The 21,021-nt window shown below is 41.8% G+C and overlaps 1 protein-coding gene and 1 long non-coding RNA gene across 10 annotated transcripts in view; one reads left to right on the top strand and one right to left on the bottom strand.

Moving 5' to 3' along the window:
• The window catches only part of BICD1 (BICD cargo adaptor 1), a 274,507-nt gene that overhangs the window by 66,651 nt on the left and 186,835 nt on the right, over nt 1–21,021 (bottom strand). For all 9 annotated transcript variants that reach the window (XM_061638725.1, XM_061638718.1, XM_061638721.1 and 6 more), the window contains 3 exons: nt 19,698–19,850; nt 16,063–16,500; nt 9,132–10,223 (listed from right to left, as the gene is read on the bottom strand). In XM_061638725.1, coding sequence (XP_061494709.1) covers nt 9,132–10,223; nt 16,063–16,500; nt 19,698–19,850 — 1,683 coding nt within the window. The remainder of the gene's footprint in view (nt 1–9,131; nt 10,224–16,062; nt 16,501–19,697; nt 19,851–21,021) is intronic.
• Nucleotides 849–20,946, top strand: LOC133390324 (uncharacterized). Its single transcript, XR_009764378.1, has 3 exons — nt 849–930; nt 16,378–16,509; nt 20,184–20,946. It is a non-coding gene; the product is annotated as an uncharacterized LOC133390324 (long non-coding RNA).

Here is a 21,021-nt window from a genome sequence, read left to right as displayed (position 1 = left end):
GACAGACCCATGGTTGTCATGGAGGCCATGAAGTCCTGAGCCACTCCCAACAGGGTGGCCTCAGCATGGATGTTGAAGTCCCCCAGCACCACAAGCCGAGGGGACTCCAACATCAGCCTCGAGACCACCCTGGCTAGGTCAGGAAGGGAGACTGTTGAGCAGAGGGGTGGGCGGTACACCAACAGAATCCCTAATCTGTCCCGACCACCCAACTTCAAATACACACACTCACACCCTGGACACTGTGGGGTAGGGCACCTGGTCAGGGAGATAGTATCCTGATAGACCACTGCGACTCCACCTCCCTGCCCCCCAGGTCTTGCCTGCTGCTGCACAGAGAAACCTGGTGGGCAAAGCTGAGAGAGATTAACCCCCCCAGCTTCATCCAACCAGGTCTCAGTAATACAAGCCAGGTCGGCATGCTCATCCAGGATCAAGTCCTGAATGGCCGTTGTTTTACCATTCACCGACCTGGCATTCACAAGCAGCAATTTCAGCCCGGGGGGAATGTCACCATGGCTATCCAGGCTATTTAAATGGGGAGACAGTTTGGGGGCAACCAGCACTCTGTTGCATACCCCTCTCCCCTGATAACATAACTGCCTCCCTACTCCATATCTCCCTCTGCCCTCTACAACACTAATGGTAGCCCCCTGGATCCCCCTCCCTCCCCTCTTGTAGTGAAGACACATCCTACCACTATAAGACAGACAAAAGCATTGTTCTTGAGCAAACACACTACTAGCAAGCCAGTATAAACACATAGATAACTGCTGGAGTGTGTCACCAAAACTGCTGAGTCAGGGCCTAGCTCTTAACCCTGAGTCAGGCCTTAGTCATAGTCCTGCAAAAGCAGGGAATCCCAGAGGCGAGGCCGGGGACCAAGGCAGCTGAAGTCCAAGACAGACAGAGTCCAAAGACTCACTCTTGGTAGGCTTCCTCTTTTATGGTGATGGATGATGTTATTAATATTGTTATTATTACTGTAGTTATTAGATACTCGGCATCTCCTCTTCTTCTCTTCACGGCTGTTCTATATCCACGCCAGAGCTTTACTTGTCTCTGTTAAATTATATTATGTCCAATTCACTCTCACTCTCAGGAAAAATTCCTCCACTATGATATTCTAGAGGAGTGTCCGGCTTTCACCAGCTGCTTTTATCTTACTCAGCTGTTGTTGCTGTTGCTGGAATTCTTATCTCCCTTGTAATAGCCCAGGCTCTGAATTTCTCCACTGCACTCCCTCTGGTTGCTGATATCTCCGGATTTCATAACAGAGTTCAACAGGCATAACAAGGTATACACCAACCATGTATTCTATCAATAAGTATGGCCCCTGGCAACAGCAAAATTAAATTTTCCATCCCCCTCCCATACTATGCCATCATATAAATAGGACTTAAAATGGCATACACTATGGCAAATAACGGTTTGTGTGGAGTTTGATCTTATAATGTGCCCTGCAGTAGCATAGTGGCAAATTCAGAAGTGCAGGGTCCCTTCATGATAGTCATAGCCACACGCACCCTTTTTTGCTGCTGAGTTGAGAATGAGATACTTGCTAATGCCTTCTCCCACAACAGGTGTCCCTTGGACAAATAAGCATGAAAGGGGAAAGTATTAGCTACTGAAAAGAGTATTTTCAGTGGCTGACCTGTCACTTTTCACTCTGATTGGCTCCAATCAGCAAGAAAAGAACAAGAAAGCACATCAGGAGACTCTTCTCAGTGGCTAACACACTCCCCTTTCATGCTGATTGGCTCATAGGATGCAGGAGATATAAGGACCCTCCTGGGACCCTGATCCCAAAAAGATAAGGGGTCTAAGACCCTCCGAGACCCCAGACAACTACACCCCTGGTGCCTTGTATGTATCCAATCTTTCACTGGATATAGAGTAGCATATTAAAGTTGCCCTGTAAGAAATGCCACTCTAGAGAAGTGAGAACTCTTCCCGAGTATGGGTACACAGAAGATATTTGATCAAGAACAACTCTCTAAGACCAAAGGCAGTTAAAACACTATCCTTTACAAGAAAGAATAATTCAAAGATACAGAATAAAGAATGAAACATGAGGTTGGAAGCAATACATAATATCATAGCATATAAACAACACAAACAAAACAAGGCAGAAGCTTGATCTTCAAAGCCGCTTATCTATCTGCCAGCAAGGCCTATATGCTACTCAGGTAGAGCGTCAGAATTATTATTTATTTTATTTATTTATTTAATTGCACTTGTATACCGCCCCATAGCCGAAGCTCTCTGGGCAGTTTACAGCAATCAAAAACATTAAAACAAATATACAATTTAAAACACATATTTTAAAAACAATTTAAATCACAATTCTAAAATCCAAAACAATATAAAAACAATTTAAAACACATGCTAAAATGCCTGGGAGAAGAGGAAAGTCCTGACCTGGCGCCGAAAAGATAACAGTGTTGGCGCCAGGCACACCTCGTCAGAGAAATCATTCCATAACTTGGGGGCCACCACTGAGAAGGCCCTCTCCCTTGTTGCCACCCTCTGAGCTTCCCTTGGAGTAGGCACCTGGAGGAGGGCCTTTGATCTTGAATGTAGTGTATGGGTGGGTTCGTATCGGGAGAGGCATTCCATCAGGTATTGTGGTCCCAAGCCGTGTAAGGCTTTATAGGTCAATACCAGCACCTTGAATTGAGCTCGGAACATACAGGCAGCCAATGCAAGCAGGCCAGAATTGGTTTTATATGTTCGGACCGTCTGGTATCTGTTACCAATCTGGCCGCTGCATTTTGCACAAGCTGCAGTTTCCGAACTGTCTTCAAAGGCAGCCCCATGTAGAGTGCATTGCAGTAATCTAATTTGGAGGTTACCAGAGCATGGACAACTGAAGTCAGGTTATCCCTGTCCAGATAGGGACGTAGTTGGGCCACCAACTGAAGCTGGTAGAAGGCACTCCGTGCCACCGAGGCTACCTGAGCCTCAAGTGACAGAGATGGTTCTAGGAGAACCCCCAAGCTACAAACCTGCTCCTTCAGGGGGAGTGCAACCCCATCCAGGGCAGGTTGGACATCCACCATCTGGTCAGAAGAACCACCCACTAACAGCATCTCAGTCTTGTCTGGATTGAGCCTCAGTTTATTAGCCCTCATCCAGTCCATTGTCGCAGACAGGCTCCGGTTCAGCACATTGACAGCCTCACCTGAAGAAGATGAAAAGGAGAAATAGAGCTGCATGTCATCAGCATACTGATGGCAACGCACTCCAAAGCTCTGGATGACCACACCCAACTGTTTCATGTAGATGCTGAACAGCATGGGAGACAGAACTGACCCCTGAGGAACCCCATACTGGAGAGTCCAGGGTGCCGAGTAATGTTTCCCAAGCACCACCTCCTGGAGGCTACCTGCCAAGTAGGAGTGGAACCACTGTAATGCAGTACCTCCCACTCCCAACTCAGCTAGTCTCCCCAAAAGGATACCATGGTCGATGGTATCGAAAGCCGCTGAGATATCAAGAAGAATCAACGAGAGTCACACTCTCCCTGTCTCTCTCCCAACAAAGGTCATCATACAGGGCGACCAAGGCTGTTTCCGTGCCAAAACCAGGCCTGAAACCCGACTGAAATGGATCCAGATAATCGGTCTCATCCAAGAGTGTCTTGAGCTGGTTGGCAACCACTCGTTCCAGGACGTTGCCCAGGAATGGAACATTTGCTACTGGCCTATAGTTATTAAGATTTTCTGGGTCCAGGGAGGGCCCCTTCAGGAGTGGTCTCACTACTGCCTCTTTCAGGCAGCCAGGGACCATCCCCTCTCGCAGAGAGGCATTAATCACTTCCCTGGCCCAGCCGGCTGTTCCATCTCTGCTAGCTTTTATTAGCCAAGAAGGGCAAGGATCCAGCACAGAAGTGGTTGCACGAACCTGTCCAAGCACTTTGTCAACATCCTCAAGCTGCACCAACTGAATGGTTTTAAAAGAGGTCTTTTTATACATTCTGCACAGTTTGATGTGTACAGGAATGTTTAATTTATTACACACATACTTATTTATATTTAAAGTTAATTGCTAGTTAGCAGAATTAAAAGATAAGAAGAAACATTTCTTTCTGGCTAGTCTTCTTATTTCATTTTTTTACAGTTTCATTACGGTTTTATATGGGCTCCTGCTGTGAAGAAGGGTGGGATATAAATCAAATAAATAATAAAAAGTATTGTATTGTTTTATGGAAGCATAAGCATCTTGACTATTTATTTGACTATTTCTATATCGCTTAATATATAAAAATATCTCTAAGCAGTGTACAAGAAAAAAGAGAACACAAGTATTTATAAAAAGTACACAATGAAGCCATAATACAAATAAACTCATACTTAATACAAATTATTAACAAATAAATATACCAACAGCAAATTCCATCACACTTCCCCACTTATCCCCTGCCCTGCTCTGTTCCAACAACTTGGAAGACAGTCCTATCGTAAGCCATGGTGCATTTAACAAGGCTACCCTTCCGCCTCTGTTGTTTCAGTCTCCAAGATGACTTCGCAATACTCCACCTCCTTGAGAAAAAGGCCGTCTTATAGATTTTGGTTTGGATTTTCTCCAACCACCATGAGTAGTACTCCAGATATGTATGTTATCTGGAAAGCACACATCCCAAATATGAAATCAGAACACATTCTTGGCAGTACTGAAGCAGGAGAAAGATCTCCCTTCAGCCAGACCTCAGTTTGAGCCAAGGCTCTGAGCACCTGTTTTCAGTATTTCGTGCTGTTCTGGAATAGGTGATCATAGCTTTCTCCAACACAACCTGTATGCTAATATCAGTGTTTACAGGTATACTTGAGCCTATCCAAAAGGAAGAAAATGCCTGAAGCTAGGCCAACCCTACAGTGGCCATGCAGCTTCCAATCCACAGAGAACAGCAATGCTGGCAGTGATTCTAGATTTGTTGATGTTGATCTTGTCTCCATTTCTTATTCTGTTTTATTATCAGGAGGCCACAGGTTGCTTATCTCCTGCTACAGAGATTTTAGTGTCCTAAGCAGTGTTACACAGGATGAAGAGGCCAGCTCTTATTCTCTGCATAAAAGTTCCAGTTGAACAGAGTTTGGCTGGGGGAGTTGTTTAATTCAGTGGTGGGGGACTTCCAGCCCATGGGCCAAATTTGGCCTATGAATCTGTTTTCCCCAACCACAGCAACCTGTCCCACATCTGACATCATATGCAACATCAGATGACCACCTTAAATCTATTCAGGGGAGTGTCTCCCAAACCTCCAGAGCAGATGTGGAGGGGACACACAGGGGACAGGGGAACTGTTATATTTCTGGCATTTACTGTATGTGTGCCATTGTAGAGTGGGTATGCTCACCCTATGGAGCTATGCACTGCTAGTTTATATTTCCTCCACTGCGCATCATTCCACTAGCACAAGGTGAAACCAATCCAGTGAAGGTGAATGAGATCACAACTTATTTTGTCCCTCCACTATGCCTCCTGGATGGTCTGTACCCATGTTTCCATCATGTAGGGCTGCACGTTGTTAAGCACTATTGGCATGCCTGTGTGACCTCAATCTCTTGTGTTGGTGCAGTGTCAGAAACGGGAAACTTCCATTGGCAGGGGAACTTCCATTGCCCAAGCAGAAATCCTTGTGCTAACAGAACAAGTTAGTTAGATACTGCCTGTGTCAACATCAGTATTTTTATTAATGTAATGTGAGTGCAATCCTAGCCAGCCATATGGGCTCTCAGGAACAAGCATGCACATAGCTGTAGGTATTTTGAAAGTTTTTACTGCTGCCATCACTCAACTGATTGAAAAATGAAATGGACTGCCTTCCAGTAGATTCCAACTTATGGCGACCCTATGAATAGGGTTTTCATGGTAAGCGATATTCATAGGGGGTTTACCATTGCCTTCCTCTCAGGCTGAGAAGCAGTGGCTGGCCCAAGGTCACCCAGTGAGCTTCACAGCTATGTGGGGATTTGAACCCTGGTCTCCCAGGTCATAGTCCAACACCTTAATCACTACACTACACTGGCTCTCCTGATTAGGCAAGCTAATTTTAAATGGAAAACCAACTTGCCAGTACTTGTTAGGTAAGTGGCTTCAGAAAAATCAACAAGAAGAATACAGTCAAAATATCTCTGGCTATGTGTGTTTTTCTGCTCTACCCATGCATATTGCTTGTCTAGGGTTGTGACCCATGACCAAAAGGTCGCTTTACACCAATATTATGCTGATACTATACACACAAAAATGTACAAAATAGGGGAATCAATTAGCATGAAATACTTCACCTTAAAAGAATTATGGATAGAACTGTCTAGATCTGATGCTAAATGAAAATTTTAAACAAATAATAGCTCTGTCTATTGTAGAAGTCATAAGTCTCTATGAGTAACAATGACTAAGATCAGAGCTAGCCATCTATAGGAATGTAATTATTATCCGTAATACAATTATGAACACATTGCAAAGCTATTTGCTATGCAATAGCATAAACTCCTGAGGTCAGCATATGTAATTAACATGTTATTTGAATAGTTCTATGCAGACATGTAACTTTGAGCAAAGAGGATTAAGCTCAAAAATAGCCGAGGGATATTTATATCTAAAAACCACTAATAACTAACAAAAACTCTTATCTTATAGAGCACTTTGCTACCCTGTTTCTTTTGTCCACGTTGCAACTTTCATTAGAAGTTCCTCCTCCTGGCCACTAGATAGCATCCATGCAGCCTACATTAATTGTTAGATTTCTTTACCTAATCAATCATAAATGCCAAAAAGCCAGAAAATTTTCTCTTTGAATCATAGAGTTGTAGGCTCTGGATACAAATTCCAATCCTCTCCACTAAGGGTTAATTCACATTAACTTTTCAACCTGATTTGTTTTAACATCCAAGCTGAATGTATATGAATATTTATTTTATTTATTTATTTATTTATTGCACTTGTATACCGCCCCATAGCCGAAGCTCTCTGGGCGGTTTACAGCAATCAAAAACATTAAAACAAATATACAGTTTAAAACACATATTTTAAAAACAATTTAAAACACAATAACATATTGAGTTAAGCAAATAAAACTTACCCCATCTGTGTTAAAGCAGGCCTAGTAGCCATTAGGCAGAAGTGAACACACCACGTAGACAGTGTGCTGCATAAGCAAAGTAATCTGCATCCTGTTTCTCAGTAACCGCAAGGTTTGTACTAGCATGTTTTAATCTGCTTCATCTTTACATGGTACATGTGCAAAGTGCTTGCATTGTTCTGTCTAGCTGGTGTGGTTAGAAAAGGTGCAAACATCATATCTATGCAAAGAACTGTCTCCATGGATACCGTGTAACGTGTCTATGATGCAGGAGCTGCTATGCAAACTATGTAACAAGAAATGTATAAAAGTAACTTGTACCCTTTGTTCAGGGCTTCAGTCAGTTTGCGACTGGGGTCTTGGTTCTGAGCCAATAAACTGCTGCTACTTTACTTCCTGTTGAATGGCTGTTATTTGCAATACCTAGAAAGAGATCCCTAAGGGAATATTTTCTCTTACATTAATATTATTCTGGCCTGAGGAAGAGTTTAACAAATATCCAGCAATGTGTTCCAAAATCAGAAACACAATCACCAAGAAGCAAGTATTACTGCACTGCAAAGTGCCTAAATTACTACATCTGTAGTTCAGAATGTCAAAATATGAACAGGCACATCATCTCATTATATCTAATATAAAGTTAATACATATATATCTAATCCAAGATGACCAAAAAAGTCATAGTCAAAATGTGAACCTACCCTAGCCCAGGGACTAAAAGTAAATAGCAAGCAACTTTAGGAAGCAATCAAATGATCCCTGGGGTGGTTTTGCAGGGACCATAAAAGTTTTCAGATGTCCCTCTCAAAGGACGAAGAGAGGTCTGCCCTCAGAGAGTAAGGTCTGACCTTGCAATCCACATTGTATCTCCAATGCCACAATGCTGACCTTGGAGAAGACAAAAATGAGGTGTGCCGGGGGCATGCTGAGAGAGGCCGTGGATCCAAAGCATCCAAAGTCCTCCCATTCCCCCAAAATGTCCCAGAAATAGGGGTAGGAAGGGAACGGCACCAGCCATCCATGCAGCTGGCATAATTTATTTGGGAGCAATGGGAGGGAAAATATTTCAGAAGGACAAGCAGAAATAAAAGGCCAAATTGTTGTGCCCCCCACCTTTTCCCCTACCAGCTCAAGTCTCCAGAGCATAGGAAATGACAGTTCGTCTGCCTCGGTTTCTCCCTCTCCCATAGGATTGCTCTGCCCATGCTATTACTGCAGATAAAAAAAGGGTTAAGTCAAATTCTTTTTTAAAAAATCCACTCTAGTGCTGATAAATTCTGACTTTGAATAATTAATGACTCTGATATCCGTGATACACTTTCTCGTAATCACTCCCATGGATTATAAAGTGCCTTAATTATAAATTGCAGAACATTATGAGTCGGCTCTGACAAAATGCTCTGATCAGGATCCAGAATATACTGCAGATTTATGAACACTCCCCTCCCCTCACAAGCTAACTCCCTCCCTCCCTTGTGTGATCAAACCATAGTTTTTTCATTATATTCAAGCCTGCTATGCCTCGAAACTAGAATTGTAAACCATGTTTTAAAGTAATTTCCAATTCCAAATTTGCTCAGTTTGGATGTAATGCTAGCTATTGTTTGCTCAAACAAGACAAGGAGGAATTGGGATTAATATGAGGAAAGAAGGGAGGGGGGAAGGGAGTGAGTTTAGAGGTTTGGGAAAGTCTGAACTGATGCCATGGAAAAGCAAAATATGCTTAATTCCCTAGGCCTCTGGAATTTCATGCCACCTTGAGTACATGCCACGTTTACTGTTAATTAAAAAGTAACTAAAATGTAAAAAGTTAATTGTTGTAGTAAATTAAATCAGTCTGTTCTTTTAAAGCAATCTTGGGATCAGAGTACCTAAAATAAAATTAATTATGGGAGGGAGAAAGGAAAACCAAAGGAAAGCCTACATTTTGTGGGAAATAAAACATGTGTTACCATATACAAAGATTTATCTAAATTAGCAGAAAATTGCTAATTAAAACACATATGTTCCCAATTTAATTGCAGATGGGCAGTTAACAGCTTACCTGCTTGTTGGCTTTCAACACTGCCCTAAGGGTTGCTATCTGCTCTCGCTTTGTACTCAGCAGGGACTTCAGTTTCAGTATTTCTTCCATTAAGGCCTCCTTGTCCTTATCAATCATTGGTACTAGTTCACGGGCTGCCGCACGCTGCCGTGACAGCTGTAGCGACCGGTCCACAGCCTTCTGCAAGTGCTTGATTTGGTCCCTTATTATGGCATTCAGGTTGTAAATATTCATCGGCTCTTTGCGAATGTCACTAGTATCGGAAACAGGGGAGGAAGGGGGTGCTGTGATGACTGGAGAGATTGTGGGTGTCTTTGTTGGGCTTTGCTCTTTGTTGGCTTCTGTGCTCTCTTTTGAAATCTGTTCAGTCGGTGTTTTCACTTCTATTGGGGATGCCATTCCTCTCCTGGCCAGCCGTGGGGACAGAAGCCCTCTTGGATCATCTGGTCCCTTTAGGCTCCCACTTCTAGTAACTCTGCTTTGCCTGTAATAATCTAGCATAACTCTGTTAGGAGTTTCATTGTTACATAGACACACATGGTGATAGAGCTGAGCAAGCTCCTCACTGAAAGTCACCAGCTCATCCTGGGCTGTGTTGAGAGTATTATGGTTCTCATTTGCAATGCCTGTAATTCTTTGCAGGTCCTTTTCCATTTGTATCATTTTCTCATGGCTATCCTTTGTTGACTTTTCCAGGTTTGTTACCTGTTCATCATATATCTGGATCCTGCTCTCATACTTTGCCTTTTCTTCAGTGTAGTTTTCAACACATTTATTATATTTTTCTTTTAAGGCTTTTATTTCAGCTTTGAGGTCAATCACCTCTGTCACAGCTACTTTGTATTTGCACTCTAAAATCTCTAAGCCATTGATGTCCACTTCATAGTCATGGGTCTCTTCCCCAGAATCTCGGCCTTTCTCAAAATCTACCTCTTTCAATTCTTTGTTGCTTTGCAGACCCCTCATAGCATTGACATGCTCAGTGAGCCTGTGAACCCGTTCATGTTGCTCAGTGAGTGCTCCCTTCGTGTGCTCCAGCTGGGTCTGTGACTCCTGAAGATTTGTCAGGAGAATAGCTTTCTCACGTTCCACCTGCAATAACCCAGGGGAAAATTATATTAGTGTCTCAAAAAAGAACCAGTGGTACAAAACTCTAGGAGCTCAGTAAACACTAGTACCTAAAAAAAAAATCTCAGCAGAGCAACTTGCCATTGCTGAGGACAGGAAGCAACTTCCTCCTCCAGTTTGGCTTCTAAGAAACCACAGTCTCCTAAATTTTGCAAGAAAACTGTATTTTATTGATTTAGGGCGTTTGAATATTGCCCTTCATAAAAATACATCCCAGGATGGTTCACAAGAAGAAATTACACTAAAATATCATTACGTAATGAAAATTGGACAACAAAAAGCACACGTTAAAAAACAACAAAAGCACCTTCCAGATTCACCTTCAAAGCTAACTCAGATAGCAAAGTGGATGATTAAACTACGGTGCTTAAAATATAGCTTCCTTTTCAATCAGATCTAAAATTTCATTTCATTTAAAATGCCAGACAAAATAAAATCTTGGGGTGCAATCTAATTCATATTTACACTGGGCTGTGGGGAGCTGGATGTGGCAGACCCCTGCCTGAGCAGGCAGGTTTCCAGCTCCACCAGTGGAGGCCCTTCACCCCAGCTTAGCCACAGCAGAGCTCAGCTGGGGGTCCACAGGGGAAGCCCAGCCTGGTGGAACGGGTGCTGGCAGAAGCCAGCATAAAGCCCCAAAAAGGTGTTCCAAGGGCATGTCAGAGGAGGGTCCGAGGGGAGACCTACGCAACATCCAACTCCCATTTGGAGCACTCCTGCAGATCCCAATCCAGGCCAATGTTACCCTGAGAAAAAGGTCACTCTAAGAAAATAATTTTAATGGAAGTCTACAGAGAGTGCTTACTCACTGGCAGGGGTATTCGTGAGAGCTAGCTTTTTCCTTTTCCGTACATGTGCGCAGCTCCCAGCTGAGCTGATGTTCCAACGGCCCAGCAGTTCCCAAACAGCAAATAGATGCTATGGAGCTTCCTGCCGACTCCTCCTCCACTGGCACCCCTTCTGCTAGCTTCCCCTAAATTGGTTTGCTCTGCCCACCTAAACCTTTGTTTGTAATTATTGTTGTTCTTCCTGCTGTAAAACCACCCAGTGTAGACTTAGAAGCTATACAATTAAATAGCAACAAATGAATAAACTCCACATGTTCTGTGATCATGGATGCAATGGCCCAGTTTGTGCATCACATTAAACGATAATTTAAAACTAGCTATGGTTTAATGTGAAAAAGCAGCATGTTAGTGCACACTGCTGAAAAGTTCCCACAATGCTCCTCCCTCCAATCTTGCTACAGCTGCACTATGAATGAAATAAGCCAGAATCTTGCTTCCTGACTCGTGTCATCTGAATCCTGGCTTGTGGTTTGTTTCCCCCTTGTTTACCACTTGCAGTTTTGGAGCCCAGATTTGAAGGACATAACAATCCACACTGCAGCTTGTTTTATTTGCCAGAGAGGGAGGAGTTCTGTGGGAACTTTTTTGAGTAGTGTGCACCAGCATGGTGCTCATTCATTTTAAACCATAGTTGGTTTTAAACTATGGTTTAATGTAACATGCAAATAGGCCAAAGTTTGTATACAAAGACAACAATTTTTTTTCCAAATCTGGAAAACTAGTTGACATATGCACATCATTCCAAGGAGTTTAAATATATTTTAATAGCTATTTGAAAAAAAATGCCATGAGCCTAGCAGTGTAATTTTAAAAGCGGTAAATGAGCCCTAGCAAGTATGAGTTTGATGAAAGGTAATAAAACCAAACTTAATTAGTTTAGTAGGTGGTGGCCATTATAATTTCAAACACCATGACACATAAAGAATAGTAATTTATTGAAATGTTAGGTGAAGATATAATTAGGAAGAGATATAATTAAGAACAGTGTTCCCAACTCTGGGCAAATCTTAGGTGAAGATATAATTAGGAAGAGATATAATTAAGAACAGTGTTCCCAACTCTGGGCAATAATCTGGTTAGGGACTGAACTGGTATTTTGGTTGCCATACACAAACTACACAGAGGCCTTGTACAGACAAAGCATCTACTATAAAACAGTAAACTATATTATTATTATAATTAGTAGTAGTAGTAGTAGTAGTAGTAGTAGTAGTAGTAGTAGTAGTAGTAGTAGTAGTAGTATATCCCGCCCTTCCTCCCAGTAGGAGCCCAGGGTGACATTCTAAAACATCTTAAAAACAGACTTTAAAATATATTAAAACTAAACATCTTTAAAACAACTTTTTTTTAAAAAAAGCTTTCAAACATCTTTAAAAAACAATTCCATCACAGATGCAGACTAGGATAACGTCTCTACTTAAAAGGCTTGTTGAAAGAGGAAGGTATAGCACTTTATACACCAAAATCAGAACCTTGAACTTGGCCTGGTAGCTAATGGGTAGCCAGTGCAATTCTTTCAGTAGCAGGGAGACTTGTTGGCAATACCCTGCCCCAGTAAGCAATCACACCACTGCATTTTGCACCAGCTGCAGCTTCCACACCAACCTCAAGGGCAGCCCCACATACAGAGCACTACAGTAATCCAGCCTAGAGGTTTCCAGTGCATGGTCAACAGAGGCCAGGCTATCCCTGTCCAGAAACAGCTGCAGCTGCCTTACCACCAAAGCTGGTAAAAGACACTCCTAGCCACTGAGGTCACCTGAGCTTCTAGTGACAAAGATGGATCCAGGAGCACCTCCAGACTACAGACTTGCTCTTTCAGAGGGAGTACCACTTGATCCAAAGCAGGCAACTGACTAATTATCCAAACTTGGGAACCACCAACCCACAGTGTCCATCTTGCTAGAATACAGACTCCGTTTATTGGTCCTCACTCAGCCCATCATCGAGTCCAGGCACCGGTTCAGGGTTTGCACAGCCTCTCCCAATTCAGATGTTACAGAGAAATAGAGCTGGTATCATCAGCTTACTGCTTACATATCACCCCAAATCTCCTGATGACCGCTCCCAAAGGCTTCATTTAAACACCACTGGGGACAAGATGGTACACTGTGGCACCCCACAGCACAACTGCCAGGGAACCGAAAGACAATCACCCAATGCTATTCTCTGAAAATGACCCTGGAGCTAGGATCATAACCACTGTAAAACAGAGCCTCCGATACCCATCTCACCAAGTTGCCCCAGAAGGATACCATGGTCAATGGTATCAAAAGCCACCGAGACATCAAGTAAGAATAACAGGGTCGCACTCCCCGTCCTTCCCCCGATAAAGGTCATCTATCAGGGTGACCAAGGATGATTCAGTCCCAGAACCAGGCCTGAACCCAGATTAGAATAGGTCAAGATAATCTGTTTCATCCAAGAGTACTTGCAACTGTTGTGCCACAACCCTCTCAATCACCTTCCCTAAGAAGGGGGTATTTGCAACCAGGTGGGAGTTGTCACAAACCAATGGGTCCAGGGTGGGCTTTTCAGGAGCAGGCAGATCACTACCTCTGTCAGGGTGGCTGGGACCAGTCCTTCACACAACAACATGTTGACCACACCCTGGATCCACTTGGTCATACCCCCTCAACAAGCTTTAATAAGCCAAGTGTTGAGAGGACATGTTACTGGCTGCATTGTTGCAAGCACCTTGTCCACGTCATCAGGCCACATCAACTGAAACTGATTTCAAGAAGTTGCAGCAGACGTTGCACTGGACACCTCACTGGGGACTACAGTAGATGCGGACGGAACATCAAGATTGCTATGGAGGCAAGCGGCCTTACCCTCAAAGTGCCTTGCAAACAATTCACAATGGGCCTCTGAAGGGTCTAAAACTCCATTTCCTGGAGTCAACAGACCCCTGACAATACAGAAAAGCTCCACTGGACGGTTACTTGAGGATGTGATGCAGGCAGAGAAGTGGGCCTTCTTTGCTACCCTCACCACCACACAGTAGGTGCGGTTATGATGTTTTACTTGTGCCCGATCAGCCTTACAGCACGTCTTTTGCTGCTTGCACTCTAGTAATTGTCCAGCCTGTTTCATTGCCCTTAGTTCACTGGTGTATCAAGGTGCAAATTGGGCTCGACAATGCTGGAGAGGGCATTCAGGGACAACCATGTTAAGAGCCCAACACATCTCGTTGTTCCACAGCATGAGAAGGGCTTCAACGGGGTCACCTGCTCTATCTATTGGGAATTCCCCCAGGACATTCAGGAATCCAGTGGATTCCATTAGTCTCCTGGAGTGGACCATCTTAATCTGTCCACCACCGCTGCAGGAGAGAATTGGAGCTGTAAGTCTAAACTTCACCAAGAAATAGTCTGACCATGAGAATGCAGTGACATCCACACACACCCATCTCCAGAACACCCCTTCCTTCATCTGGAGCAAAAACCAAGTCAAGGGTGTGCCCTACCCTATATGTTGGACCTGTGATAACTTGAGATAGCCCCATGGTTGTCATAGAGGCTGTGAAGTCCCAAGCCGCAACACTAAAGGCATCCTCAGCACGGACATTGTAATCACGCAGAACTATCATTCTGGGCACCTCCAATACCACAGCCAAGGCAACCTCTGCCAGTTGAGTCAGAGAAGCTGGTAGGAAGCAAGCAACAACTTGTGAAAGTTGAAGCTCATGTGTTTCTATGCAACAATCATTTAAACTATATGCAAAAAGCAAACTTTATATCAACCCTATAAATATACGTTGCTGCAGTATTGCGCTATAGGTCAGTGGGGTGGAAGGACAGGAATGCAGAGGACGAGGGGCCTGGGATGCTGCCTGAGAGTCAGGATGACTAAAGGAAGTAAGGAACAGTGTGCAGAACTAACACAGGAGGAAACAGCAGATGGCAGAGGCATGGAAATTGAAGAAAAGGATGGATACAGAGAAAACTGGACATAGGGCACAAGAGAGGAGAAGAGATGGAAAGCAAAATAAATAGCATGAAATTCTACGCAAAGCCCCTCCTGGGTAGGTATGGACGTAGAAGAGTGCAGAGAGCTCACAGAAGCCACTATACTCTAAAAATTATATTTGAACTTACCAGCCAATAGTGAGATTGTGAGGAGAGCCATTCCAGGCATACTCCCTTAGTGGGACACATGAAATTTAATGGTTCTCACTTTACTGTAATCACACCGTGGCATTGGCAACATTGACTCTGGATGTCCACAGTCACTTCTTTACAAGCTCAGATGCAGGGCAGGGTGAAGAACAGCAGCCAAGGCCTGGCTCAGACCTTGCTTAATTTCTTCAGAACTGTAAGTCACAGATGGGCCACAATAACAGCCTTCAGACTCCGGCACTTTACCACAATACTGTGTGGATGCATTTTGCCATTGAAACTTGTAATTCTTTGCTTTGTACAGTAATTCAAAATGTAAAGCATGATTTGGCTCACAGTATGCCCATCTAAGGACAAAGGTGGCTATAAGGAAAGGGATAATTCTCATCCTTTAAAGGAGCAGGACATGGACACACACAGAGAGAGATCTAGAGACAGCTCTGAATCATGCTGAGTACATAACCTGACCCCACCTTGCATTTTTTTTCCTGTCCTGAGCCATATAATATCTAGGAAATCCTTTCTAGAATTATGGAAAGGGAAAAAACTAAATAGAAATCAAATGTGTTGAACTGGAAGGCGCTGGGTGAACTGGTGGTGTCAGAAGTAGAGGCAGATTAAACTGCAGGTCTAGGTACTGTGAAATGATATTTGGGAGAATAAAATGAATATGCAAATGTACATTTTGAACCTCACACCACTACAAATTTCCCTTCTGAACTGGCTTTTCCCAAATTAAAGCTTTTGTTACCTGCATTTGCATGTAAAATGTAGCTAGGCCCTGTGTCTAGTATATTACATGAAACTCTTTTTAATGTCACAGTCAAATGTTACCTGCATGAGCTGCTGTTTCAATTTTTGCATTTCGGAGATGTTGAGCTCACTGAAGAGATCCGAGACAGGGTGTAGCGATTCTCCTTTCCTAACTGTGGGAGTCCGAAAGTCACCATTCAGCTTCATGTGGGGTCCATGAATGTGTCCATTCATTTTGTCATCATTATTAGGTTCATTCCCATCCTCTCCAAACTTTAATCCGTCTACCGATATACTAATATGGTTATTATACATGCTGTCATTTAGATTGATATACTGAGAGAGTTCCTTCCTCAGATTGTTCTTTTGCTCTCTCTCATTCTTTAATGTCTCCAGGGCTTCCTCTAGCTGATGTTCTGCAATCTCCTTCAATCGGATGGCATCTTCTAGCTGGCTATTAAGCAATACAGTTTCTTCCTCAAATCGTTTTATCTCATGTTTCAGACCTTCATATTCAACCTGAATTAGGTAAGATAAAGAACATTCAAAATACTAAAAGTTGGATTTACAAACAACCTGCCATTTGCCACATCTGTTCAACTAAGGTACTAAACAAGAAAGACAGAACAGACATAAGACTGCTGGATAGAGAAAGAACTCCGATATTACTGACTATATAAACTGGCCACAACAGATGTCTGAAACCATTATAATTCTATCACTGTTTAAATTCCACCTTTTTAATATTTATTATGTAGTGGAAACTAAATAGGCAGGTTTCAATTTTTCCCCACCTTCAGAAAAAACATGATCAGGCATATTTCATGAAATTTACCTCTTAACAGCAATACATTGATTTTAAAGTGTACCATCATATCAGACAAAACATTTTAAAAACTAGAACAGAAAATGCAAGTTTCAGGTGCTTATACATGTTACTTACTACTTTTTTAAAAAAGAGAGAGAAATAAATAATACATGTACTTCACACAGAGTATAGTTAAACTATGGAATTCATTCCCACAGGAGAAAGTGATGGCCACTAACTTGGATGGCTTTAAAAGATGCTTAGACCAATTCATGGAGGATAAGGCTATCAGTGGCTACCAGCCACATGGCAATGTTCTACCTCCACTGTCAGAAACAGTATGCCTCTGAATACTAGCTGCTGGATACCGCAGGAGGAGAGAGCACTCTTGTGCTCAGGTCCTGCTTTTGGGCTTCCCATATGCATCTGGTTGGCCACTGTGAGGACAGCATGCTGGACTAGATGGCCCTTTGGCCTGATCCAGCAGGCTCTGCTTATGTTTGCTACATGAAAACTTGCAAGCAGAAGCATAAATTAAAGGGACACTGAGGGGGGGAAATTCCACAAAGGTTGAATGAAAATACTCATTAAGGCGTACTGTAGGTAGGATATATTTTGTCAGTCATAGTTTTGCAGACATTAAGACTGGTTAAATAAAAAGATTGGTTATATAAGATGTTTTAAATAAAAAGAGATACAGCAAAATAAAAATGTGAGAGAAGGTAAAGGTTTGAAAGTTTGCACTGAAATATATAAATGTTCCCAGGAAACTACATGTTCAAAGTCTCTAGTCAACTGTATCAACATTTCCTTTATAATGAGAGACAATTGGCTCTCTGCTAGCAGCGGAAACACAGATGAATTTCTGTGCAAAGGATACAGTATATCAATATATGCTGTAACACAATTAATATGCAATTAGTAATTTCACAAGTTAATCAGCTATTTTGGTATGGTATAGTTAGTGAAATTTTATGTTGAAAATGGGAGCAATTTTCTGAGTAACAAGAAGGCAAAAATGATGAAAAATTGCCTCTTTTTTAAAAAAAATAGAAAATGAAACACAACCTCTGTTTACTATCTGCTATTTGTGTTCATTATAGAATAGAATGATGTTGGATATTATTTCTAAATATAGTCTGCATTCCAAAACTTTCGCAAAAAGTATTTGTGAGTCCTGGTGAGATTTTTACTTTATTATTTTGAGTAGCAGAACCCACACACAACAATCCAATATCACAAATTGCTTTTGACTCTTCCTCCAGTTTCAACAATGTTTTAACACACTCAACCCCTTCCTGTTTTGGACCCAAGTGACTTGATAGAGAACTCCCCACCCTTTCCAGACCCAGGAGCCTGACCCTTCCAAAACCAGGCAATGCATCAAAAAATAAAGAGAGAGAACTTGACACAAACATGTCAATTTTGTGGCATTCCCATATAATGTGCCATTCTACCCTGTATATCTGTTTGAAAGGCATGGTCAGTAAGCAGTCTAAACTGGAAAATCTAGTGCCGACTGATATAGGCTTTTAATGCTGGGAAAACATGGGTTACAGGGCTAGTGACTGCTAAACTGATGTCAAAACACTTAGCCAAATGCATCACAATGCACACAGATCACAACTCATGGCATTTCAAAATCTGTAAATGGAGTTGATCTGTCATATGGTAAGCTGCAATTTGAGTGTGTGGAGTAACCAGTCTACTCTTTGGAGGTGGGATGCAGCATTTACCATTTACCCTATACCCTACATTTTGGAACATTAATGTGACTGTGTGGCTCTTAGTACTACTGGTCAACTAAGTCATTGGTCTTCTGCTGGTGTGTTGGGACCTACTACTGGGTTGCAGGCTGACCAAATGTGGGTTGCAACAGCATTATGAGCATACAAATATATGGCAATAAATTAATGCATGTTTGGACTAAAGGTGGGTCCCAGGTCTGAAAAGGCTGAGAACTATTGCACTATTGTAACCTATAACAAATTCCTCATTTGCTGTATTTTCATTATTTCCACTTTCAATATGCAGATGGATACTGATATGCTGACAAATATACTGAGGAACATTATTATACTATGTGCTACTTAGCTGTTTTCAGTGTCCAATCTGCACTAAAAATATTGTCAGCCACTTGTTTTCAATACCTTTATATTTTCTGGTTTGAAATTGCTAGTTCTTGTTTTAATAAAACCTAATCCTTGATTGCATTTTTACTTATCTAGGTTAAAATTATATAGCTATACATATAAATAATTTAAATCTATTTAATATTTTTTATAAAGGTTGTATCTAAATATAAATATATTGGCACCCCCTGCCCTTATGTTACTGCTCTAGGAAACCTGCATGCAGTGCCTTCTTGTTGCTTTCTTGGAGGTGCTCTTCAGCACCCACCATCCACATATATATTTTGGAAACGAGCTTTCTTTTAAAGGTTTTAAATTTTGTTTAACAAATCAGACAAACTCTACAGCCCACAGTGGCACCCAAATTTCCCCACCTGATATGCTTTGCCACATAATATGGATGCCTTTGGACTTAAGATCAGCCTGGTCCAGTTCTCTGTCTCCATCAGTGACGAATCTGAGAAGGTCACCAAGAAAGCATGATGGTGACAGCCTTAACCCACTACTGTCTTTCCCAACTGGCAGTGGCTTCACAAGGTCACAAATAGATGCCTCTTCCAGCCCAACTATATTAATTCCTTTTTAAAGTAGAGATTCCAGGCACTGAAGCATGCAAAGCATGTTCTCTAGGGACCCTCCATAAACAGTATCTTCTGTAGTTTGCTCCCATTATCTAGTAATTAGATGTATATTGTATTTGAAAATGGTATGTTTTTCAGCATTTGACATTATTAGTTTTGCAATCTATTTCTGAAAATCCAGTCAGTGCTGCTCACCTGGTTCTGCTTCAGCGTGGAAACCAACTTTTGCAAAGTAATGTTTTCTTCTTCAAGTTCTGTATAGTCCTGAAGGAGTCTTGCTTCTCTAAATTTGTATTCTCTTATTTCATCTTTCATCCGAATTCTCTGCAGCTCTGCCATTTCATTGTTCTGAAAAGAAAAAATCAACTATATTACCGTTTCATTTCCAGCAAAACAGTAATGGCAAGCTATAAGCATATACATAAAAATCAGTTCTGAATATATATCAAGCCAGCTGCATCTTTGTTTAGATTACAAGTCATGTCTGCTATTTATTATACCACTGGATCACCACAAATAAGAAAACGTGGAAAAACCAGCAATAGACTTTAAGATTAATATTTTCTCCTTAAACTGAAAGAACTACCTCCTCCCCTTCCTCACAGAGTTATAGCATCCCATTACTTTTATTGATTGGATAAAGGCTTGAATCAAATACAATTACAATTGCTTCATTCACAGCAATGTCACTTCTGTCAAGGCATAAAACAGATCAATGAGGAATGCAGTCTGTCCTGTGAAGATAGCTACTAACAACTTTGAGAAAGGATTGTACGTTCCAGAGCACAGAAAACTGTATCTCGGTGTAAAACTAAAAGCCTCATGCAAAATATCTAGCTGAGGAACTGGGAGAAAATTACTTATGTTCTAACAAAATATATGTGAAAATTTTACAGATTGTTTTGGAATAATATGGGCTTATTTCTCAATACAAAAGTGACACATTGTTCCATGCAGCACAAACAGACAGCAACATGAAGTAGGACACTATTCAGAGAGGACTGCAAGAGGAGTCCAAAGATAGCAAGGACACCAATTATTATCCAAGAGCCAAAATATTGCTTTCTCAGTATCTTCAATGTTGTTCAGTGTGACAAAAACAGTCTAAACTTAAACTTTTAAACTAAAATTAGACAGCACGGGCGCACTGGTCCTAATTGGATCCAGTGATTATTGCAAGAAAGGCCTGGGATAGAATGAAGATTTAAAGCAATCATAATTGTCTTCCAGTAGTAATGGAGAGGTAAGATTTTCTCATCCGTGGATGTTGAAATGCAAGACTGAGCCATAAAACAATCTTGTTAACCTGAAGAATAACATAAAGCTGGATGCTCCCAGTAGCCCACTATGCCTGTGATGCCTGGATAATCTTTATAGAGTTGAAGTCCTATACTTTTCCATGGTAAGACATCTGGGATGTGTCAGTCCCTTCTCCCCCACTAAAACAAACAACAAATAAAAAGTTATTTTCTAAAATTGCTTCTTAAGATGTTTTCAAAGTTTTTAAAAAAGTTTTTAA

This window comes from Rhineura floridana, chromosome 8, assembly GCF_030035675.1.
Source record: "Rhineura floridana isolate rRhiFlo1 chromosome 8, rRhiFlo1.hap2, whole genome shotgun sequence".
Classification (NCBI taxonomy): domain Eukaryota; kingdom Metazoa; phylum Chordata; class Lepidosauria; order Squamata; family Rhineuridae; genus Rhineura; species Rhineura floridana.
Note: the sequence above shows the minus strand (reverse complement) of the source record. Positions and strands in the feature narration are given on the sequence as shown.